The 19,340-nt window shown below is 44.2% G+C and overlaps 1 protein-coding gene across 1 annotated transcript in view; it reads right to left on the bottom strand.

Annotated features, from left to right (window-relative positions):
- The window catches only part of LOC147728932 (sulfotransferase 1 family member D1-like), a 388,090-nt gene that overhangs the window by 100,539 nt on the left and 268,211 nt on the right, over window positions 1-19,340 (bottom strand). The window contains exons 6-7 of the mRNA XM_086959172.1: window positions 9,090-9,184; window positions 1,520-1,700 (exon numbers count right to left, since the gene is read on the bottom strand). Of these exons, the coding sequence (XP_086815298.1) occupies window positions 1,520-1,700; window positions 9,090-9,184 (276 nt within the window). The remainder of the gene's footprint in view (window positions 1-1,519; window positions 1,701-9,089; window positions 9,185-19,340) is intronic.

Below are 19,340 nucleotides of genomic sequence, written 5' to 3'. Positions count from 1 at the left end.
AGTGGTCCTCATTTCTTCGACTTAGGAATGATGAGAAGAAGAGCGGATTGTTTGGTAATTCTACGTTTTTGTCCTGCAGTCGGCATTAATCCACTGAGTTATCCTCTGACCTGTCAGCCATGTGCAGAAAAGGAGTTATCATTGAGCTTGTATGCAAATTGAGAAGGCATTGCTGCCTGTCACTCTCACCTGCTGCAACCTCGCGGATCTGGCATTCACCTGCTGTCCGATTTATTTAAGTAGGCCTACCATCCCTCGCCCCCAGTACATTGCTTTGATTCTCGGTAATACTCATGCATTTATCCTCAGGCACTCTGCCTTCCTCTTTCCTCACTTTCGCTCACAAGCACATACATGGTCACACATACAGATGCTGTGTCTCACAGACACACTCAGACATACACAGTCTCACTCACACACAGACAATCATTTTCTTTTGCTTACCTTACTTCCAGGGCAGATACGATTTAGATATCTGCTTCTTTCTACTTATGGTAGTGGGGAGAGTGAAATTGTGCACCTGTGCAGTCAGTCATAGGTACCAGGTTTCAGTCTCTACTTGTTTATCCCAGCTTTTCTAAATCTGTGATGAGTTGGGAAAGATTTTGGGGTGGCATGTTGATAAACGCATAGCTGCGGGATTAAGCCTGCAGTGCCGATGGCTACCTTTATCAGTGATGTCTCAGTATGTTACATATAAGGGAGGTACTGAGGTATGCCAGTGCCCCAAAGCCCTGGATGAAATGTGTCCAGTCCTGGTTCTCTCTCTGAAAGGCACCTTAGAGCACCTGCACCAGCCCCCATACAGAGACTGTTGCTGGACAGAATGCCCAGCATGTTTCTTTTGTTACACCAGGAATGAATGATTTATTATTATTCAAACTTGGCATAGAAGAAACAAATGGGCCAGAAAACAAAGGGGGCATAGCCCCTGAGCCCAATAAAAGGAACTGCCACTGCTTCAGATAAGCCAAAGCACCCTCTTGTTGACATAAAAGTTGATGTTTGGTCTCCATTTTCATCGACAGACATAAACATGTTGGACCTATTTACTTGATTAAAATTGGTTCTATCTTTCTTCAATCTACAGACCAAAAACTGTTTCTTTCAATAATATACAGGATGTAGAGGTACTGTCAGCAATAACTGAATAACTAAAAGGCCCAGCAATAATGATTACCTGTTGTTTTTTTGCAGACAAGGGTCAAAGCGTATCATTCAAGAAAGTGAATGATAAACCTGTGGTTAGGGAACAGTATGGTTCTCTATGAACAAGCATTCCAACCTACAATATTGGAACCTTACAAATGCCAAAGGCCAAACCTTTAGTAAAATACTTTTTGACTGTTACCAGCTGCCTGGTGCATTTTCACTGAAAATATTTCAACAGCAGGAGGGAACCCAATGTATGGCAATCCAGCTTCTTTAGGACTAGGAGACACCTACAGCATCATTTCCCACCACTCTATTACATACACAATTCAAAGCATACATTACAATGGATATAACAGTTACATACCTTTTCGCATGAAAGGTGAAACATTTTGATCCAAGATGTTATTTGATATTGTCTTATAGTTGGTCATTGGATTGTCTCTCATTACTTGGAATGAGGCATGATGAACAATCTTCTTCAGAACCTCCTCATCAATGTCCTTCTCCAGGAACGTCAACAACTTTCGGATTTCACTCTCTAGATCCTGAGAAGATGAGTTTCAGATGTAATTGACAAAGCAATACAAGATGTTGGTGAACAATCAGAAAAATGCATGAAGATATTTTTCAAATGGGATTCAGATGCTGTGATGTCGCTATCAGAACTCACACTGAGGTAGTATTTACATCAATGCCCTTCATAATTTTAATATATATTCACAAAACTATGCATTGTGACAGATAATGACTACCAGAACAAGTCTGCAAATTATCTTCCTGAAGAATCACCAGAAGCTAGAATTAGCGACCAGATCAATCTTTGCTTCTCCACAATGAGTTGTTTGGTCTGTTGCAGTCCTTATTACAGTTTAGTTGTTATTGCTTCTATCTCCCTCACCCACAATCCAGACACTTTATATAATTTCTGTGCAGATCTTACAAATGTGTACATTCAGATTCCATTTCCCCTCATAAGTATTATCACATGAATTTTGTTCTCCTATGCCATCATGACTGAAATGTATTATGCCGGTCCTCGTGCCAGCTTCCCCTGTGACACTTCTACAGTCCAGCGTGCCTGCAGGCCATTAACCTCTTTTACCTGTCTAGCTACTGCCCCTAGTTTGAGCCTCCTCTGCTAGTTTCTTGCACTATTTTGCTGTTTCTGCTCATTATTCTGCCCTCTGTCTTGGCTTTTTCTGCCCTCTCTTTTGTCTTTCCTGCTTGTTTTTTGCCCTCCGTTTTGCCTTTTCTGCGCATTTTCTGCCCCATGTTTTTGCCATCTTCTGCTCCGTCTTGCCTTTCTACTAATTTTTCTGCCCTCTGTTTGGCCTTTTTTTGCTCGATTTTCTGCACTTCATTTTGCCCATTCTGCAACTTTTTCTACCCTTGGTTTTATCCGCTTCTGCTCTGAGTTGCCTTTATAGCTTGTTTTTCAGCCCTCTGATTTGCTTTTCATACTCATTTTTCTGCCCGCTGTTTTGTCTTTTCTGCTCCTTGTTTTGTCTACCTTCTGTTTTACCATTTTCAGCTGATTTATCAACCTTCTGTTTGGCCTTTCTGCTCGTTTATCTACACTCACTTTTGCCCTCTTCACCTCTGTTTTGCCTCTTCTGCTCATTTGTCTTCCTTCTATTTTGCCTTTTCTGCTCGTTGTTTTTCTACCTTCTATTTTGCCTTTTCTGCTCTTTGTTTTGCTCCCCTTCATTTTGCCTTTTTATGCTAATTTCTTCCCTCTTGCCACCGTTTCCTCTTGACCTGGCCTTCCGATGGAGACCACGAACCACTGTGTCCAGATACCACATGCTCTACCACCGCACCCTGATACCCCAGGGATGACAGTGCTGCACTCTGCAAATGCTGTTTGGTTGAATTTGCTTCTCCTCTCTGTTTATTCTCTGGACATGCTTAATGCTATTTGTTAGACCTAGCATCTTTGGCGTGGGTTCCCCTGTCTTTTTGCCTCTACCTCCTGTATTTTTGACGCTGTGCTGGATTTCGTTTCTGCTGGTTTAGATGCTCTGGGCACTTTGCCAGATCAGTGTCAAAGTGCAGGTACTCCCTAGGTAAATTGTTATGATGATTGGTTATCCATGATTGGCATATTTGTTTACCTGTAAGGCCCTAGTAAAGTGCACTGAGTGTGCCAGGGTTGGTAAGGCAAATGCTACTAGTGGGCCTGCAGCACTGGTTGTGCCACCCACAGGCGTAGCCCTAAAATGGTTTCTCAGGCCTGCCAATGCAGTGCCTGTGCGCAGTCTGTGAACTAACTGCCATGTCAGCCTGGCCAGTGTCCTCACTGACCAGGCCTAACCCTTCCCTTTCTGTACACATTGGACACCCCTATGGAAGGCTCAAGGTACCCACCTGGGCAGTATGCAGTGTATGTGAAAGATAGAGCATGTACCAGTGTGGGTGACATGCTCTGGTAGTGAATTACAGCCATTTTCATTTTTTACTATTGAAAGGCTATCTTGCCCATAGGCTATAATGGGGAATGCTGTGTACAATGGTTACCTGCATTTCTTCCCATAGGAGCAAGATAGGACATAAAAGTCTGGTATCCCTGAACTCAGAATTTAATAACAAATATTTTAGGAAAGATGGTTTTTCAATCCTGTGTTTGAAAACAGCACTTTTAGAAAGTGGCTGTTTTCTTGTCTGACATTTCTGTGTGCCTTGGCCTGTTTGTGAATTGACTGTCTAGTTTGTGAGTGACAGGAGCTGGGTGGCTCCCTGAGGCTTAGTGGGTCATACCTGGGCTGAATAGCTCCATCTGCATCTAGAGTGGTGGAAGGGGATAGCATCAGAGCACCAGGGCCTGAATAGGGCTGTGCCTGCCTTCCACAATGCTGGCTCCACCTCCTGCTGGGCGCCTGACGACCCTGCCCCTCTCTCTGAAAGGAAAGGAGAAGACAGAAAAACAAAGTGCTCAGGAACTGACCTGAACTGGTTCTGAACAAGCCAATGCCTCTCTGCACCCAGAGAACAAAGGAAAGACTGGTATAAGAAGGGCTGCCCAGATTACAGAAAATTAGATCATCCTGGAATCAAGAAGGAATCTCTGCCAAGGAGAAAGCTGGAAGACTGAAGAGGAAGGACTGTCCTGCTGTGTGTGTGTGGGCTGACCTGCAGTTGCTTTGCTGCCAACGAGAGGGGAAGGACTTTGTTGTTGCTTTGTCCCCTTGCTTGAAGAGATCTCCAAAGGCCTGAAGTGAGCTGGCCTCCTGTTAAGAAGTCCCAGGAACAAAAGGACTTCACCCCCAGCTTCCCCTTAACTCTGCTGAGGGTGTTCTGCCCTTCCTGAGTCCTGAATCCGACTGGAGGCCTTTGGAAGTTGTGCCTGCTGTTTGGGAAGCTGGAGAAGGAGAAACTAAGACAATCTGCAAGTTTTGACGCATTGCTCGCTTGTGGAGCGCATCCCCGACAGTGCGAGGAAATTCCCGCCGCTGTGAAGAATGAGATTGTCGCAGCGCCTGTCATCGCTGGGTGAGATCTCTGCACCGCTTGCATGCGGACTGGATCACGTCGCTGTAAGCATTGTCGCAGAGCCATGGCATCGAGGGGCTGCGAGAAAAGAAGATCAACACTGCGCCGCGCATCGTCGCCACACCTGAGATCGTACCCGCACTGGAGATAGCCGCATCGAGCCTTTGCGAGACGCTTCCTACAGAACCTACGCACCGGAATTCATACAAGATATCGCCTGCGTCCCCATACAGACCACATTCGTTGCAGCACAACCACTGCGTCCAGCGGGGCTGTCGCATCGCCTCCCCAGGGTCTCAGGAGTGACGCATCGCTTGTTTTCCACCGCACCAGCTTCTGTTTTGTAACTTTTTCGCAACTAAAGGTACTGTTGGCTAAACGTGACGCATCTGTGGATTATTTTGATGCAAACCTTAAGAACACTTTTGAGATCATATCTTGAACTGTGTATGTTGGATTTTTGTCATTTTGGTCTTGTTTAGTTTAAATACGTTTATTTTTCTAAACTGGTGTGGAGTCCATTTGTGGTGTTTTCACTGTGTTACTGTGAGTGTTGGTACAAATACTTTACACATTGCCTTTGATAAGCCTGTCTGCTCATGCCAAGCTACCAAGAGGTTGAGCAGGGGTTATCTAAAGTATGTATCCCCCTTACCCTGACTAGAAGCAAGCGTCCCTATTTGGACATTGGTACCTACCTCTGTCAACTAGAAACCCCAGATCAAACACTATTTCACATGTTGACCTGAATCTACTGTGTCTGCGTCAATTGAATTATGGTCTTAAGACAACACAGTGTAATGCATAAAAGGGAACCTCAGTGATAATGGTTCCCACCTCTAATAGCATAGATAGCTTCAAAATTAATGGAAATGCATATCATTAAAAATGGAAGTGCAATTGTGTCAGTTTTAAGCCAAATTTATCAAAGGAAGTTTGTGGTGTAATTTCCACTGTTTAATCTGAATATATTATATAAATACCTGTTAGATCTTGCATCCTTGGCGGGGTTTCCTGGGTCTTTTTGCCTCTACCTCCAATTTTTTATGCAATGCTGGATTTCATCTTTGCTGCCTTAGATGCTTTGGGAACTTTGCCTCTTCTGCTCAGTGTCACAGTGCAAGTGCTCCCAATTGAAACTTTTATTATGATTGGTTCTCCCTGATTGGCATATTTGATTTTCTGGTAAGCCCCTAGCAATGTGCACTATGTGTGCCAGGGCCTGAAGGTCAAATGCGGGCCTGCAGCACTGATTGTGCAACCCACATGAGTAGCCCTACAAAGGTATCTCAGGCCTGCCAATGCAGTGTCTGTGCACAGATTTAAACTGCCATGCCAACCTGAAAAATGCACCCAACTGCCATGCCCTACCCTTCCCTTTTCTTACATGTTAGTGACCCTGAAGGTTGGCCCAAGGTACCCCTGTGGGCAGGCTGCAGTGCATGCAAAAGGTAGGACATGCCCTGGTGTGTGTAGCATGTCCTGCTTTTCACTATTGCAAGGCTATCTGTTCCCATAGGATAGAATGGGACATTTGCTTATAACATCCTATAAGCATAACTACTCCTGGGAACATGATTGGAAAATAAAGTTTAGTATGCCTGAACACAGAATGTTAAAATGCATCTTTTAGTAAGGGTGATTTTTACATTCTGTGTTTGAAAATACTACTTTTAGAAAGTAGGTATTTTCTTGCTTAGCCATCTAGTCTGCCTCTGCTAGGATGTGTATTGGCTGTCTTGCTTTAGAACGACAGGGGCTGGGCATGTGCAGTGGCTCCAGAGAGTCTGAATTAGTCAGGGCTGGGCTGAATAGAACTGGGCTGCATTTAGAGCAGGGTAGGAGATTTCCTTTCACCATAATGGGCCTGGCCTGCCTTCCACAATTCTGTCTCCACCTCCTGCCAAGAAGCTGTACCAGAGAGGACTGAATTGGTTTTGACTGAGCACAGGGATTCTTTGCCACCAGAGAACAAACAAAGGATTTTGCTGTATAAATATTAGGGCCCAGACCTCAGAACTTTAGATCATCCCTGGAATTCAAGAGGACCCTTTGCCAAGGAGAAGACCTGGAGATACTGAGGAGAAGTAACACCCCTTTGCTGTGTACTGTGTGGGGCAGGCCTGCCGTTGCTGTTTCTGCCAAGAAAAGGCAAAGGACTTTACTGTGTCCCCTGCTTGAAAGTGATATCCAAGGGCCTGTGTGTGCTGGTCCTTCTGTTATACACCCTCAGCTCCCCTGAACTCTGCTGCTGTGAGATCTGACCTGCCAAGAGGTGCCTATGCCAGCTTTGGACCTCTGGTTATTGCTGCTGTTTGGGAGCTGGTAGAAAGAAAAAACTTGAAAAACTGCAAAAATGTACGCATTGCTCTTCTTGCAGGCTGTTTTTCTTATGCATCTCCATGGCGCAAGAAGAATTTCCATGCATCGCTGTGCCTCTGGGAAAAACCGACACAGTGCCTGTCGCCGCTGCAAGAATCGACCCATCGAGGGATCACAGCTGAAGAAAACCGATGCAGCACCACTCAATGCCACCACATGGTTCACTGACACATCCTGATTCCCACGCATCGCACCTGTGCGGCACATTTTTCCGATGCGTCACCTGCAGACCGGAACCGTCATGAAGAATCAACACATCACTTCCGATACAGACCAGATTTGACACAACCCTTCCTCTGTTGCAGCTGGAGTGTCCCATTGCCTCCCCATGGTCTCAGGTGTTTGGCCTTGTGAATTTTTAAGCAACTACAGGTACTTTGTGTAAAAGTCATGCATCAATAGTGTACTATGGTACACCTTCTTGAAACCTTTTGAAAGTCATATTTTTAACTGTGTGTGTTGTTTTTTAGTCGTTTGGTGTTGTTGAGTTTAGATATTTTATTTTTCTAAACTGGTGTGCTGTTTTTTTGTGGTGTTTTCACAATGGTATTGTCCCACGTTGTAGAGGATTTTGGGGTGGGCATTGTCAGTTATGCCGACGACACCCAACTAATGCTCAAACTCACCCCAGACAGCGAGAAATATGCCACCAATTTCTCTGGTTGCATGGCTGCTGTAGCCACTTGGATGGACAACACTTGCCTCCGCTTAAATGGAGACAAGACAGAGGTGTTGGTGGTAGGGAACAAAACATCTATATGGTCCCAGGCATGGTGGCCGACGGCCCTGGGTGAACTCCCCTGCCCTGTAGAAAAGGTCAAAAATTTAGGGGTTATGATTGACTCGGATCTTTCGGGAAAATCCCAAGTCAGCAAAATAACAGGCAAGAGCTTTGGCAGGTTAAAAACCCTGCGGAAAATCATTGATCTCATCCCTATTGGAGTCAGAAAAACCATTGTACACGCTCTAATAACACCCCATTTAGATTACGGAAACGTTCTCCTTTTAGGCCTTAACCAGAAGCATTTACACCAGCTTCAATGCATCCAAAATGCTGCCGCTCGCATGGTGCTGGGTCTTCCCAGAAGAACATCTTCCAAAGCTGCCCTGTCCAAATTGCACTGGCTCCCTGTTAGGGAAATAATCAGATTTAAAAGCCTTTGCTACGCCCATCGGATTGCCCACAATAAAGGACCTATCTACCTCAGAAATCTCTTAACCATCCATCGCCCGATCAGAGACCTAAGATCATCTGGTATGACACAATTCAAACTTCCCCGTATTTCCAGAGCAAAAATGGGGGCCAGATCCTTTCGCTACTTAGCAGTGAAACATTGGAATGCCCTCCCAGTGCATCTGCGAATGGAACCCTCGGAAACTCTATTCAGAGCTAAATTAAAAACTCACCTCTTCCCGCAATAAATTTGTTAGAATTCTTTTCCAACTCTTTCCCTCTGATATATTTTTGTTAGCAGTAAGCGCGGGGATACACAGTTTTGTGCAGCCATGCGCTTTATAAATGCCTTCTTATTATTATTATTATTATTATTTGTTGGTACACATACTTTACACATTGCCTTTGGGATAAGCCAGTCTCCTCGTGCCAAGCTACCAAGGGGGTGAGCAGGGGTTATCTAAAGTGTGTATCCCCCTTACCCTGACTAGAAGCAAGGGTCCCTATTTGGACAAAGGTACCTACCTCTGCCAACTAGAGACCCACATTTCTAACAGTACCAATTGAAGAAAACAGCTCTGAGAATAAAAGTATGTTTAGACTAGCACGGTTTTCTTAACTTGATAAGGTACCAGAATAACTATTATTGTGCACTTTGTCTGTGCCCTTCATGTGCAATACTTTATGACAAATCTGCACCTCCAAGTAACATGTACCACTTTATTTGATCCTATAAAAATAGGTTTACTCAAAATACAGAGATCGAATCTAGGATAAGTATAACTGGAAACTTAAAATACAGTCTGAATTCATACATTTCAAGATAGGGTTCCCTAACCATGATTGCATCAAAGAGAGCTAGTCCACAGCCCGATCACTTCACACCTACCTCTTTCATGTCCTCGTAGAAGAGGTAGAGAAGACGGAGCTCGTTTCTTTTTGCCCACCAGCCCTTCACGTGCTCGTACCAGGATCCGAAGTCAACTGAAAAGCCGAATAATAGGGTCAACAATAGATTATTAAGCACGTGAGTAAAATAGAACGTGTGTGTCCGTGAATTGAATTAAACTCCCCCATCACATTCCCACGTGTCCCCAGCTCCAGCTTCCTCCCTCTCTTAGCACCTGGTTATAACGAGTCTGTCACAAATACAATTATGAATCATTCAACAATTTGAGCACAGTTGAGCACGTGTAAAGTTCACGATTGATGCAATAAAATGATTGAGAATAGAAAAATGACCGCAGCGCAGAAAACTAAGTGCACTGCTACAATCTATAGTCAACATAAGCCAAGCACATAACTTAAACGGAGAAGAACGAGGTAGGGAAAATGCCACACAAAATGCCACACCTTCATGGTCACACCCACTTAAAAAATGTGAAGTTGGAGCTGTCACTCCAGAGAGGATTATATTGGTCCCACCCGCATGCAGCGCCCATTCAGTAATACAATATGTGCCAACAAATACTGAATATAGCTGATTCCTTTCATAACCCAACACTTGCAGGAATGGTACAGGACAGGACACCAATATAGGTTCAGTGGCACAGTGTATATTTACTACCATACCTTCATTCCGGCATACTCATGTCTTATTCTTCTTGAACCGCTCTATTGCAATCTCAGTATTATCTTTACTGCTGGTCTCCGTAGGGAACATACCTCATCCGTATTACTTTCATCTATAGCTATGTATGCATGACGTTCTTTTGTACATAATTACTGAAGGGGAGTAACGCAATCTATGTATTCAGCCCATGCGGAACTCTACGTGATTCCTACAGCAAAGAATCTCATCAGACGTGCCTTTTGGTGCAAACACTACATTGCAATATAATGCTTTTCTCGGCTCACACTTAGCACTGGAAAATTCACGAAATTAACTGGTGGAAAAATTCGAATGACAAAGGTTAAATAAGCACCAGCTATGTCACCGGATTTAAGTCCTAAAGCTGATTTTACCATGTAATTTTGTAAAGGTTGAACATTTTTTTATATGCACATTTTCCATATGGAGGAAAAACCTGCTTGACCTTTTTCACCAGCCCACTCTATTTATTAAAAAAAGAATTCAGCATGTTTCCCACTTCTATTTCTAGGGCAAAACACAAGAGTAGCGTGACTCAGGTACCAGTGCAGGTTAAAATCACCCCAAACAGTATGTGTGATGGGTCTTACTGGCTCACAGACAATTCTCACTGTCTTCAGGGAATGTTTGACGTGTCAAGTACCTGAGGCAGGCCTGCACACCATTGGTGACTGGCATGGCTCGCGGGTGACTAGTGTGGGGGCGGAGGGGTTGGGGAGCACGCTGGTCACAACATAATAAAAAAAAAAAACACTTACCATACTGCACTTGGTCCAGCGTCTCTGCCCTCCTCTTCAAAGAATAAGGAGCACCCGGCACACAGGCTCCCCAGACCAATCACTATGCTGCAATGAAGTGTTGGGATTGGCTTGAGTGCCAGCCAGGGGCTGAAAGGGTGAGCATGTCCTCATGCAGGCTGTAATGCAGCCTGCACGGAGAACAGGGATAGTGCGTATGGCTGACCAAACAGCCATTGCGTATTTAGGAGGGTTGTACCCTCCTCTCCTGCTGTTCAGCGCCGCCCACTAGCCCCCTCATACAAGGTTCCACAGCAGGAGGACAATGTAAATTGATCATAACATTATGTTGATATCATTTTCTTTTTCCCTTTATTTCCTGCTGGAAGGCAGTGGGGTGACGCTCCTCCACCTTAGCGGAGGAGCTGTCACTGCTGCACACTCCAGGCAGTGAAACACATCCATATACCCTGCTGGGGACATTCACAGCCCAACTCTTGGTAATTCTATAAGTTAATACATGAGATCCAGACATCAGAATTTGTGAAAACAAAGACAACAAAAAGTCCATATAAAAGGATGATATTCTTTTAAACGATGATAATGACAGCGATTGACATATTAGGAAATAATAATTATTGCAACAATAAATTCCCTCACAAAAGAAAAATCTCAAAAAGAAAGAGGACAACGAGGACAGAATAGCACATAAATTCCCTTGTACCATAAGAACAGCCCTTTCCCTGCTAGCCCCCTACTCCTGCCCCCAGTGCTAATCCTTTTTTAGGTCGAGGGTAAGCGTACAACCTCTTGTATACTTCAGTATACATATATCTCTGTGGGCCAAATGCCATTACTTACTTCTCATTTGTTTGTTTCAATGTCCTTTAAAAATCTTTGCTTACTAATGGTCAGTCCTGCCTCTTTGTCCATTCTTTTTCCTCCAAGGAGCAGGGACTTAGGACAATATCATTACACTGTGTTCTGTTGATCTGGTCATGGGGAGGACGATTTTATTATGTTTTCAACCTCTTTTTACACTGTGGGTGCTCAGACGTGACTGCTTACATTTTATTACAGCATTCAGGTCTTGTCCTTCCTGTCCGAAGCCAGAAGCAGCCAGCCATGCTTTCTAGCTACTGCAACTCTAAATCATGTAAAAAGTTAAACCAAAACTTTAACACAGCTTGAAATTATACTTTAATATCTATGCTGCATGTGTTTTTCCTCCCCTCCAGGACTTGTGCTTGGCAGCTGGCTGAGGAGTTGGAAGTTTCTCCTCATCAGTTTTGCACCAAGGCCAAAATGTTTCCTTCTGGATAAATGTCCCCTTTAAAATGTGCATTTGAATGTACTACATTAAATAATAGCAGAACAAGAAAACAGTCCCAGCACAAGGGCTGTGCGATGGCACTGGATAATAACTTCAGAGGGGCATTGTTTCCGAGTTTATTTTGCTTTTTAAAGCACTCCACACATTCCTGGCCTCCTGCAATTTCCAGACAATAAAAATGTCAAGAGAACGCTGATGATTGATGTTCTTGCTGGAGAGATCAGAGTTGCTTAGTGGAAGAGGTTTCAACTCATTACAAGGTAGCAAGGGGGTTATGTGCCAGCTGCGAAGAAAGTGTACAATGCAAATTACAAAGTGCATAAACTGCAAATAGGTCGATGGGTTACTGCTCTTCTGTTACTTGCAGCTTATAAATTAAAATCTTAACACAACAGTGAATTTATATCTGTCATCAAAGAACTGCAAGCACTGCAAAGGAAAGATTAGAGGAGATATTAAAGTTGCAAAAACAGTTCATCTGGATGGACATTGATTCTTTTTATTTAAGAGAACGCCCAACTATGGTATTCTGTTTTCACTTCTGAGTTTGTTCTTCTGGGGCTCAAGCACGCTTTAGCAATGCTGCCTACCAATATGCTTGGTACCAATATGCATGACTTGTGACTTCTACACCCGGTAGTCCTCTGTGTTATGTAACATTTCCTTTACACTAATGTATACACTTATGATTGTCTCCGTGTAATTTGGGTGTGATGCAAAGTGCTCTGACACCCTACACTGGTATATGTGGCGCTTTATAACGAATTAAATGCATCTTAATATTAGTGGTTATGGGGCCTTAATGGACACTGTTAACGAGTGGTGGTGAGGGAATCCACATTACTCAGCCTTACCTCAACATCACCTGAGCATCATCTCAGCATCAATACAGCACCACCAATGCATTACCAACTCAGCATCAGCGCAGCACCACGTTAACATCAGCACTGCACAGCACTATCTCAGCATCAGTGCGCCACCTCCAACGCAGCCCCATCTCAGCATCAGCGTACCACTACCTCAGCACAGCACAAACTCAACATCACTCAGCACCACAGACTTGCATTAAAAGAGGCGCAGTTACTGCCAGCTTTGCTTCTTGTAAGCAAGGACTATAAGTACAAAAGTGTTTTTTATGCACCTATGGCAGATTTTCAAAACACATTAATATAAGGCATTGACATTTACAATGCCAATAGCTGAAACTCTCGCAAATGCAAGACCAATTGAATTGCAAATGCTTGCTTGGCTATTTGGGGTAGTTCGTGCCTATGCACCTGTAACGTTTTGTTCACATAAGGTATCCGTGCCAAATGTGTGTCCTTTTCTTCCAGCATCATGAGGATTTTAGAGGTACCCAAGGTTTGTGGATTCCCCTGGAGTGGATCCAGAAATTAGCCTAAATACAGCTAAATTCTGCTTTTTTGAGGAAAAAGTGGGGAAAATGTGCTGCAGAAGAAAGTGTCTGTTTTTTTCCCTGCAAAAGGTATCAACAAAGGGTTTATGGTGCTGAAATCATCATCTTCTCAGCTTTCAGGGACAGTCAGACTTTTGTCAGAAGGCCATCATTTTCTACATAGCCTATTTTTGCTACTTTTTGTGCTTTCAACCTACTCCCAGTTAGTGGTAGAAATTGGTGTGAAAGCAATAATGGATCCCAGGAAGCTCTACTTTTCTTTGAGTTAGACCACATTCGGAATTCAGCAAGGGGTCATTTGTGTAGAACCTTCAAGGCTTTTTTCTATAAAAACTAACAGTTGTAAATCAGAAGTATGGAAATGAGTTAAAAAAAACAGCCAAGCGTGCCAACATTTTCAGCTGCAACTCCTTCTAAGTGTGAAAGGCGTTTTAAAGCAATATACCATTACATCCACTGGAAGCTTCTGGTTGTGGGGATATATAGGACTTGTAAGTTCACCAAGAACCTGAGGAACCCAGAGCCAATAACTGAGCTGCGTCTTGCAATGGTTTTTCATTGTGTACAAGGGTATATAGCAATTAATTTGGTAAAATATAAAGAATGAAAAAAGGTATCAAGGCACCTATACATTTCGTAAATGGTGATAAAACATAGTGTTTAGAAGCAGTAGTTGTTTGCACATCTCTGATATTGTGGGTATCCATAATAGCATGTGAATTACGGGACACTTTTAAAAGTGACTATTTTTTTCTCATTTTCTTACATTTGGAAGGCAGAAATGCATAGAAAGTCAATAGGTAATAACAGTTGCTCTAAAATTCTGTGTTTCCCTAAGTCTCCCAATAAAAATGGTACCTCACTTTTGTGAGTAGGCCTAGTGCAGTGTCAAGAAAAAAGGAATGCACAGTTCCCCCTGGGTCATAAAACTGGAGTAGGATAGTTGAAAAAAAATTTGAAAGTGAGTGAAGGCACACGAGAGGGGAATTCTCCTTTTCGGAACTAGAGACCTCACACACCCAGCTTGCTAGGTGTCAGGCTTCATCATATGGCTCGCCCCTCATCGGGTCGGCGGTGCAATACCCGACGGGCACCCATAAAGGGGCTCTTTAGCGGGGATCTTTTGTTCCTGCCGTATGGTGCTGTGGGTGTGAGGGCCCTAGGGAATGGTAGTGAGGGGTGTAGATGTGATTTAGTGATTTAAAAGAGGTTGGGTAGTCCACAATAATTTTTAATTGAGTGGTAACCCACCACGCTAAAAACAAGGAGAGTGGTTGCTTTATCAGGCTTAAGGGTCTGTGAAAGCAAGAACCTACTCTAACAAATAATGGTAGATATGTTTCATGCTATCGTGTTCAAAGAGATACTCAGCATTTCTTCAGGACCAAGTGAAACTATCTACACTACTAGATGTCCATATAGTTGGTCTAGTCTACAGTGTGCCGGGTTCCGCTTTGTAGAAACCTGGAGCGGATGACATAAGCAAGAGATTATGGTGGCATCCACAGTGTGCTCGCTTCATTTAAAACAACTGACAGAAAGAAAGGAAAAGAAAGCAAGGAAAGGGATTGCCTTTCCAGTTTTGAGGAAACTAAAGGTTAAAAGGGTTAAAAAGTCCTGATGACTGGTATCAGGGACACAGAAGTGGGGAGTAGACAAAGCAGCCGAACAAAACGGCATGAGGTGGAAGTAACTCACCCTCCTGTCATGGAGCGAGTGCATCACCGAATTCACCAGGTGCTAAGACACCACGTTGTCGATGTCCTACAGGTGGGTAAAAAGTAAAAAGGACGGGCACACCCAGGGTGCTAAGTAAAATACTCAAAGCTCTAAATGTATATTGATGATAGCTATAGCTTTGTCAAGGTGTCACAAGGTGTAACCCGGGGGATGCTGAATACTGCTGGCCCCCCTGGGTGGGTGAGTTCCAGCGTCGCTGTCCTAAAATATGTTAGACCAAACACCGTGGACAGCCGGTGGTGGTTGGCCGAGTCCCAAGGGAGGGCGGGTGTAGTCAGCTCAGCGACTAAACACTTGCACAGTGCCTCAAGTGCCTCAGCCGGCCCCCAGATGCCCCCGTTGCCGGTCAAAATTAGGAGTAATGCGGGAATATTGGAGGAATCAGACGTAGCCCCTAAGTCCAGAGTCCCGCAGTAAAAGCAAGTCAAGTCGACCAAGTGACACTAAACAATTCTCATAATAAGTTAAAACCGGGCTCCCTCCTAAGTCAAGTCGCCGGCTTACAGACCACCGCCCCCGCCAGAGTGCTTACCTCTCTGCAGTGGGAGCCGCGCCAACCTCCTACCAGACGCTCTCGCCGAGGAACCGGTGCAGCGCTGAATGCAGCCTGCCACCATTATAACTCGAGCGGGGCCCGCCTGGGATTCGTGTTGTTGGGTGACCTGCTGACGTGTCTGTCGTCCTGGTGAGGGACCGAGTTGCGTCACGCCCACCAGCTTGGAGAGTGAGAGCGTCAGCCATCTTAGAATGGTTAAAAGCCATAGGGGTGGTATATGTTTAGTGAGTTTATTGTTATTTCAAAAGTACCATTAAAACAAAGGTATTAGGTAGTCTCATACGAACCGTGGACCTCCATGGCCTAGTGTGAGTCGACTGTGTTCCCAGGATTGGTGGCGCCATCTAGATATCTAGAGCGTCAGCCATCTTGGAGAGGTCACAAGCCACAAAGGCAATATGTGTTTAGTGATCTTGTTATCTCAAAATGCTTTTCAAGCAATTGTGTATGAAAGCATACTCAGATCACCCTTAGGAGGTTTAGCGCTCTCTAGAGTAGCCCCTATTATTACTCGAGGTTATACCATATGGAGGGATGATATCCCCAAGAGTGTGGGGTATGTGTATATATTCCTCTACGTGTGCACAATTAAATATGTGGCGTGCCCAGTTGGTTTATTAAGGAGATTTCCCGTAGAAAAAACCCAGTATAGGTTCGCAAACCTGCGTGCTCGTAGGCAGCTACCGGGTGATCTAGGTAGTAGGTATAGAGCACCAACGGTGTGTGCCATATATGTCTACATGGGGGATATGTCAGTGTGTATTAGACATTGTGGCATAGTATTGTGCTAGGAGTGTAGTCTGCTATAGGCGCTCGAGCAGTTTGAATGCTGCACAGTGGAGGAGGACTCAGCTCATTGGTTTGTCAAGTTGGTATGTACACATGTAACTTATGAAGTATGGCACTAATGGTTATTGAGTACAGCCCAAGGTATATTGTCATTAAGACCAATGCTGTCTGTGCTAAGGCGATGCACCCAACGCTGTTCAATCCTGAACAATGCGTTCTGTGTAATGTTCTGGTGTGCCTCAAGTACCAGCCACCTCAGGCTGTCTGCTTTATGTTCAAATTTCCTCTAGTGTGCATATAGCTTTGTGGTAGTTTTCAGGCACCTCACGTTGCTTTAATGCTCTACGATTCTTAGTTTCACCTGTCTCATAGTCATACCACTATAAATCAAGTCACATGGGCATGTAAGGAGGTAGATTCATTTGGTAGTGTTGCAATTTGTGTGACTTTTGAAATGCCATCTAAAAGTGTCTGACAGCTGGATCTCTTTGTATGGGCTGGTCTGAGCACAGACCGAACAGCCGCCATATGGGTAGTGGCCGACCACTGGTGGTAGATCCAAGAGAGTCCTCTGGATATTGACTTCCTTAGTCCTAGGTCTAGTATGGACTAGGGTATCTTTCAGATTTGGAGTGCGCTTAAACGCAAATCTAGGTTTGGGAATGTTCAAAGCTCCATTATTCACTACCCCCAGTGTCTGTAAATTTGTTTTTTTGATGAAGTTTGAGTTACAGGTAAAGGAGGTTACACAGGTGAGTATTTCAGTGGTGTCCCTCACTCTTCCTTGTAACAATGCCTCCCTAGGATTGTTCATATACCGTTTGTATGATTGTCTTGTGTTCCGGGCTGGGTATCCCCTGTCCGGTAAGTTTTTTTGCAGAAGTTGTCCCTCAGTCTTGTAGTCAGTCAGGGAGGTACAATTCCTTCTGATTCGAAGGAACTGGCCAAAAGGGAGGTTATCCCGTAGGGATTTGTGATGGTGACTCTAGTACAGGAGGAGACTGTTCCTGTCTGTTTTCTTTTTATAAAGGCTAGTGTGTAGACCTGTCTCAGTCAGCCATATCTGAGGTCCAGGAAGGGGATATCGCTGCTGGATACAGTACTTGTGAATTTAGGAAAGGGATTTTGTGTATTAATCCACTCACAGAAGGCTTTAAATGTGTCCACATCACCTTTCCATAGTAGGAGAATATCGTCAATAAAACGCTTCCACATGGTGAGATTACCCCTGTATGGATTATTGGGGTTCATAAAGACATCCCTTTCGAATGTGGCCATGTACAAACAGGCCACACTGGGGGAAAAGGTGCTCCCCATTCACGTGTCTTGCGTTTGGTGGAAGAGCAGAGTGTTGTACTCAAAGAAGTTTTCAGTGAGGGCTAGAGTGGCACAGTTCATAATGAAAGCAATGGGTGTTGGAGAGACCCACTCCCCAGTAAGGAGGCTAGATTCAATGGCCTCCAGGGTGGCGCTCGGGGATATTAGTGTAGAGTGCTTCCACATCTAAGGTGACCAATAGATCCACCCCTTCTCTCCCGTCTATGTTGTCAATCAGACGTAGAACATCCGTGGTATCTTGGATGTAGGAGGGTATTTGTTTCACCAGGGGTTGCAAGAAACAATCACAAAATTTAGAGAGTGGTTTGAGCAGAGACCCGATCCCTGACCCAATAGGTCTTCCAGGTACGGGGGTGTTGCCTTTGTGTATCTTAGGTAGGGTGTAGAAAAATGGGATTCTAGGGTCTTTAGTTAGGAGGAAGCTTGCCTCCTTTTTACAAATCCACTCAATTGTCTCGGCTTCAAATACAATAGTAGCTATCTCAGCAGCAAGTCTCGGTTTTGGGTCAACTCGCTTGTGTGGGTAGGCCAAGTGTGGTAACAGGAAACGGCCCAAAACACAACATGGACATAAACATTTCTTTAGTGAAAACTGACCCTTTTTTGCAATGTGCCTAACTGTGGATTATGGACCCTAGCTCAGCTGACACCTGGGGGAAACCTAGCAAACCTGTAAATTGTTATGAACTAGAAACCCAGGCAAATCCAGAATGGGGTGACTTGTTTGACTGTCACCAGGTTCTGTTACCCAGAATACCTTTCAAACCACAAACTTTGTAAAAAGAAACACCTTTTCCTCACATTTCTGTGATGGAGAATTCTAGAATCTGCTTGCATCCACAATCTCTGACCTACCCTGAATTCCTCAAATCCTGCAGATAAATATGGGACCTCACTTGTGTGGGTAGACCTAGTGCACGCAACAGTAAACAGCCCAAAATGTAACGTAAAACTGACCATTATTTTTCAATGTGCCTAGTGTGAATTGTGACCCCCCCAGTTCGACCGCCACCTACGGAAACCTAGCAAACCTATGCTTATTTGAAAATTCAACACCCAGGAGAATCCAGGATGAGGTGACTTGTGTGACTCTTACCAGGTACTGTTACCCCGAAATCCTTGCAAACCACAAACTTAAAAAAAAGAAACATTTTCCTCACATTTCTGTTATAGGAAAGTACTGGAAACTGTGTGGATCCACAAACATCCACACACCCTGCAATCCCCAAAGTCTCTTCATAAAAAATGGTACCTCACTTGTGTGGATAGGCCTAGTGCCTACAACAGAAAATGGCCCAAAACGTAGCAAGAACACATCACATTTTTCCCGTGAAAACTGACCCTTTTTTTGCAATGTGCCTAGCTGTGGATTGTGAACCCTAGATCAGCCGGCACCTAGAGAAACCTATCACACATATGCATTTTTTTAAACTAGACACTAAGGGGAATCCAGGATGGGGTGACTTGTGTGACTCTCATCAGGTTCTATTCCCCAGAATGCCTTGCAAGCCTCAAACTTTTTTTTTTTTTAAACATGCTTTCCTCACATTTCTGTGATGGAAAGTTCTGGAATCTTCATGGATCCACAAACTTCCACCTATACAGCATTCCCCAAAGTCGCTCGATAAAAATGGCACCT

The sequence above is a fragment of the Lissotriton vulgaris genome, chromosome 2_2, assembly GCF_964263255.1.
Source record: "Lissotriton vulgaris chromosome 2_2, aLisVul1.2, whole genome shotgun sequence".
Classification (NCBI taxonomy): domain Eukaryota; kingdom Metazoa; phylum Chordata; class Amphibia; order Caudata; family Salamandridae; genus Lissotriton; species Lissotriton vulgaris.
The sequence above is the reverse complement of the archived record's forward strand: the minus strand, read 5'-3'. Positions and strand labels throughout refer to the sequence as shown.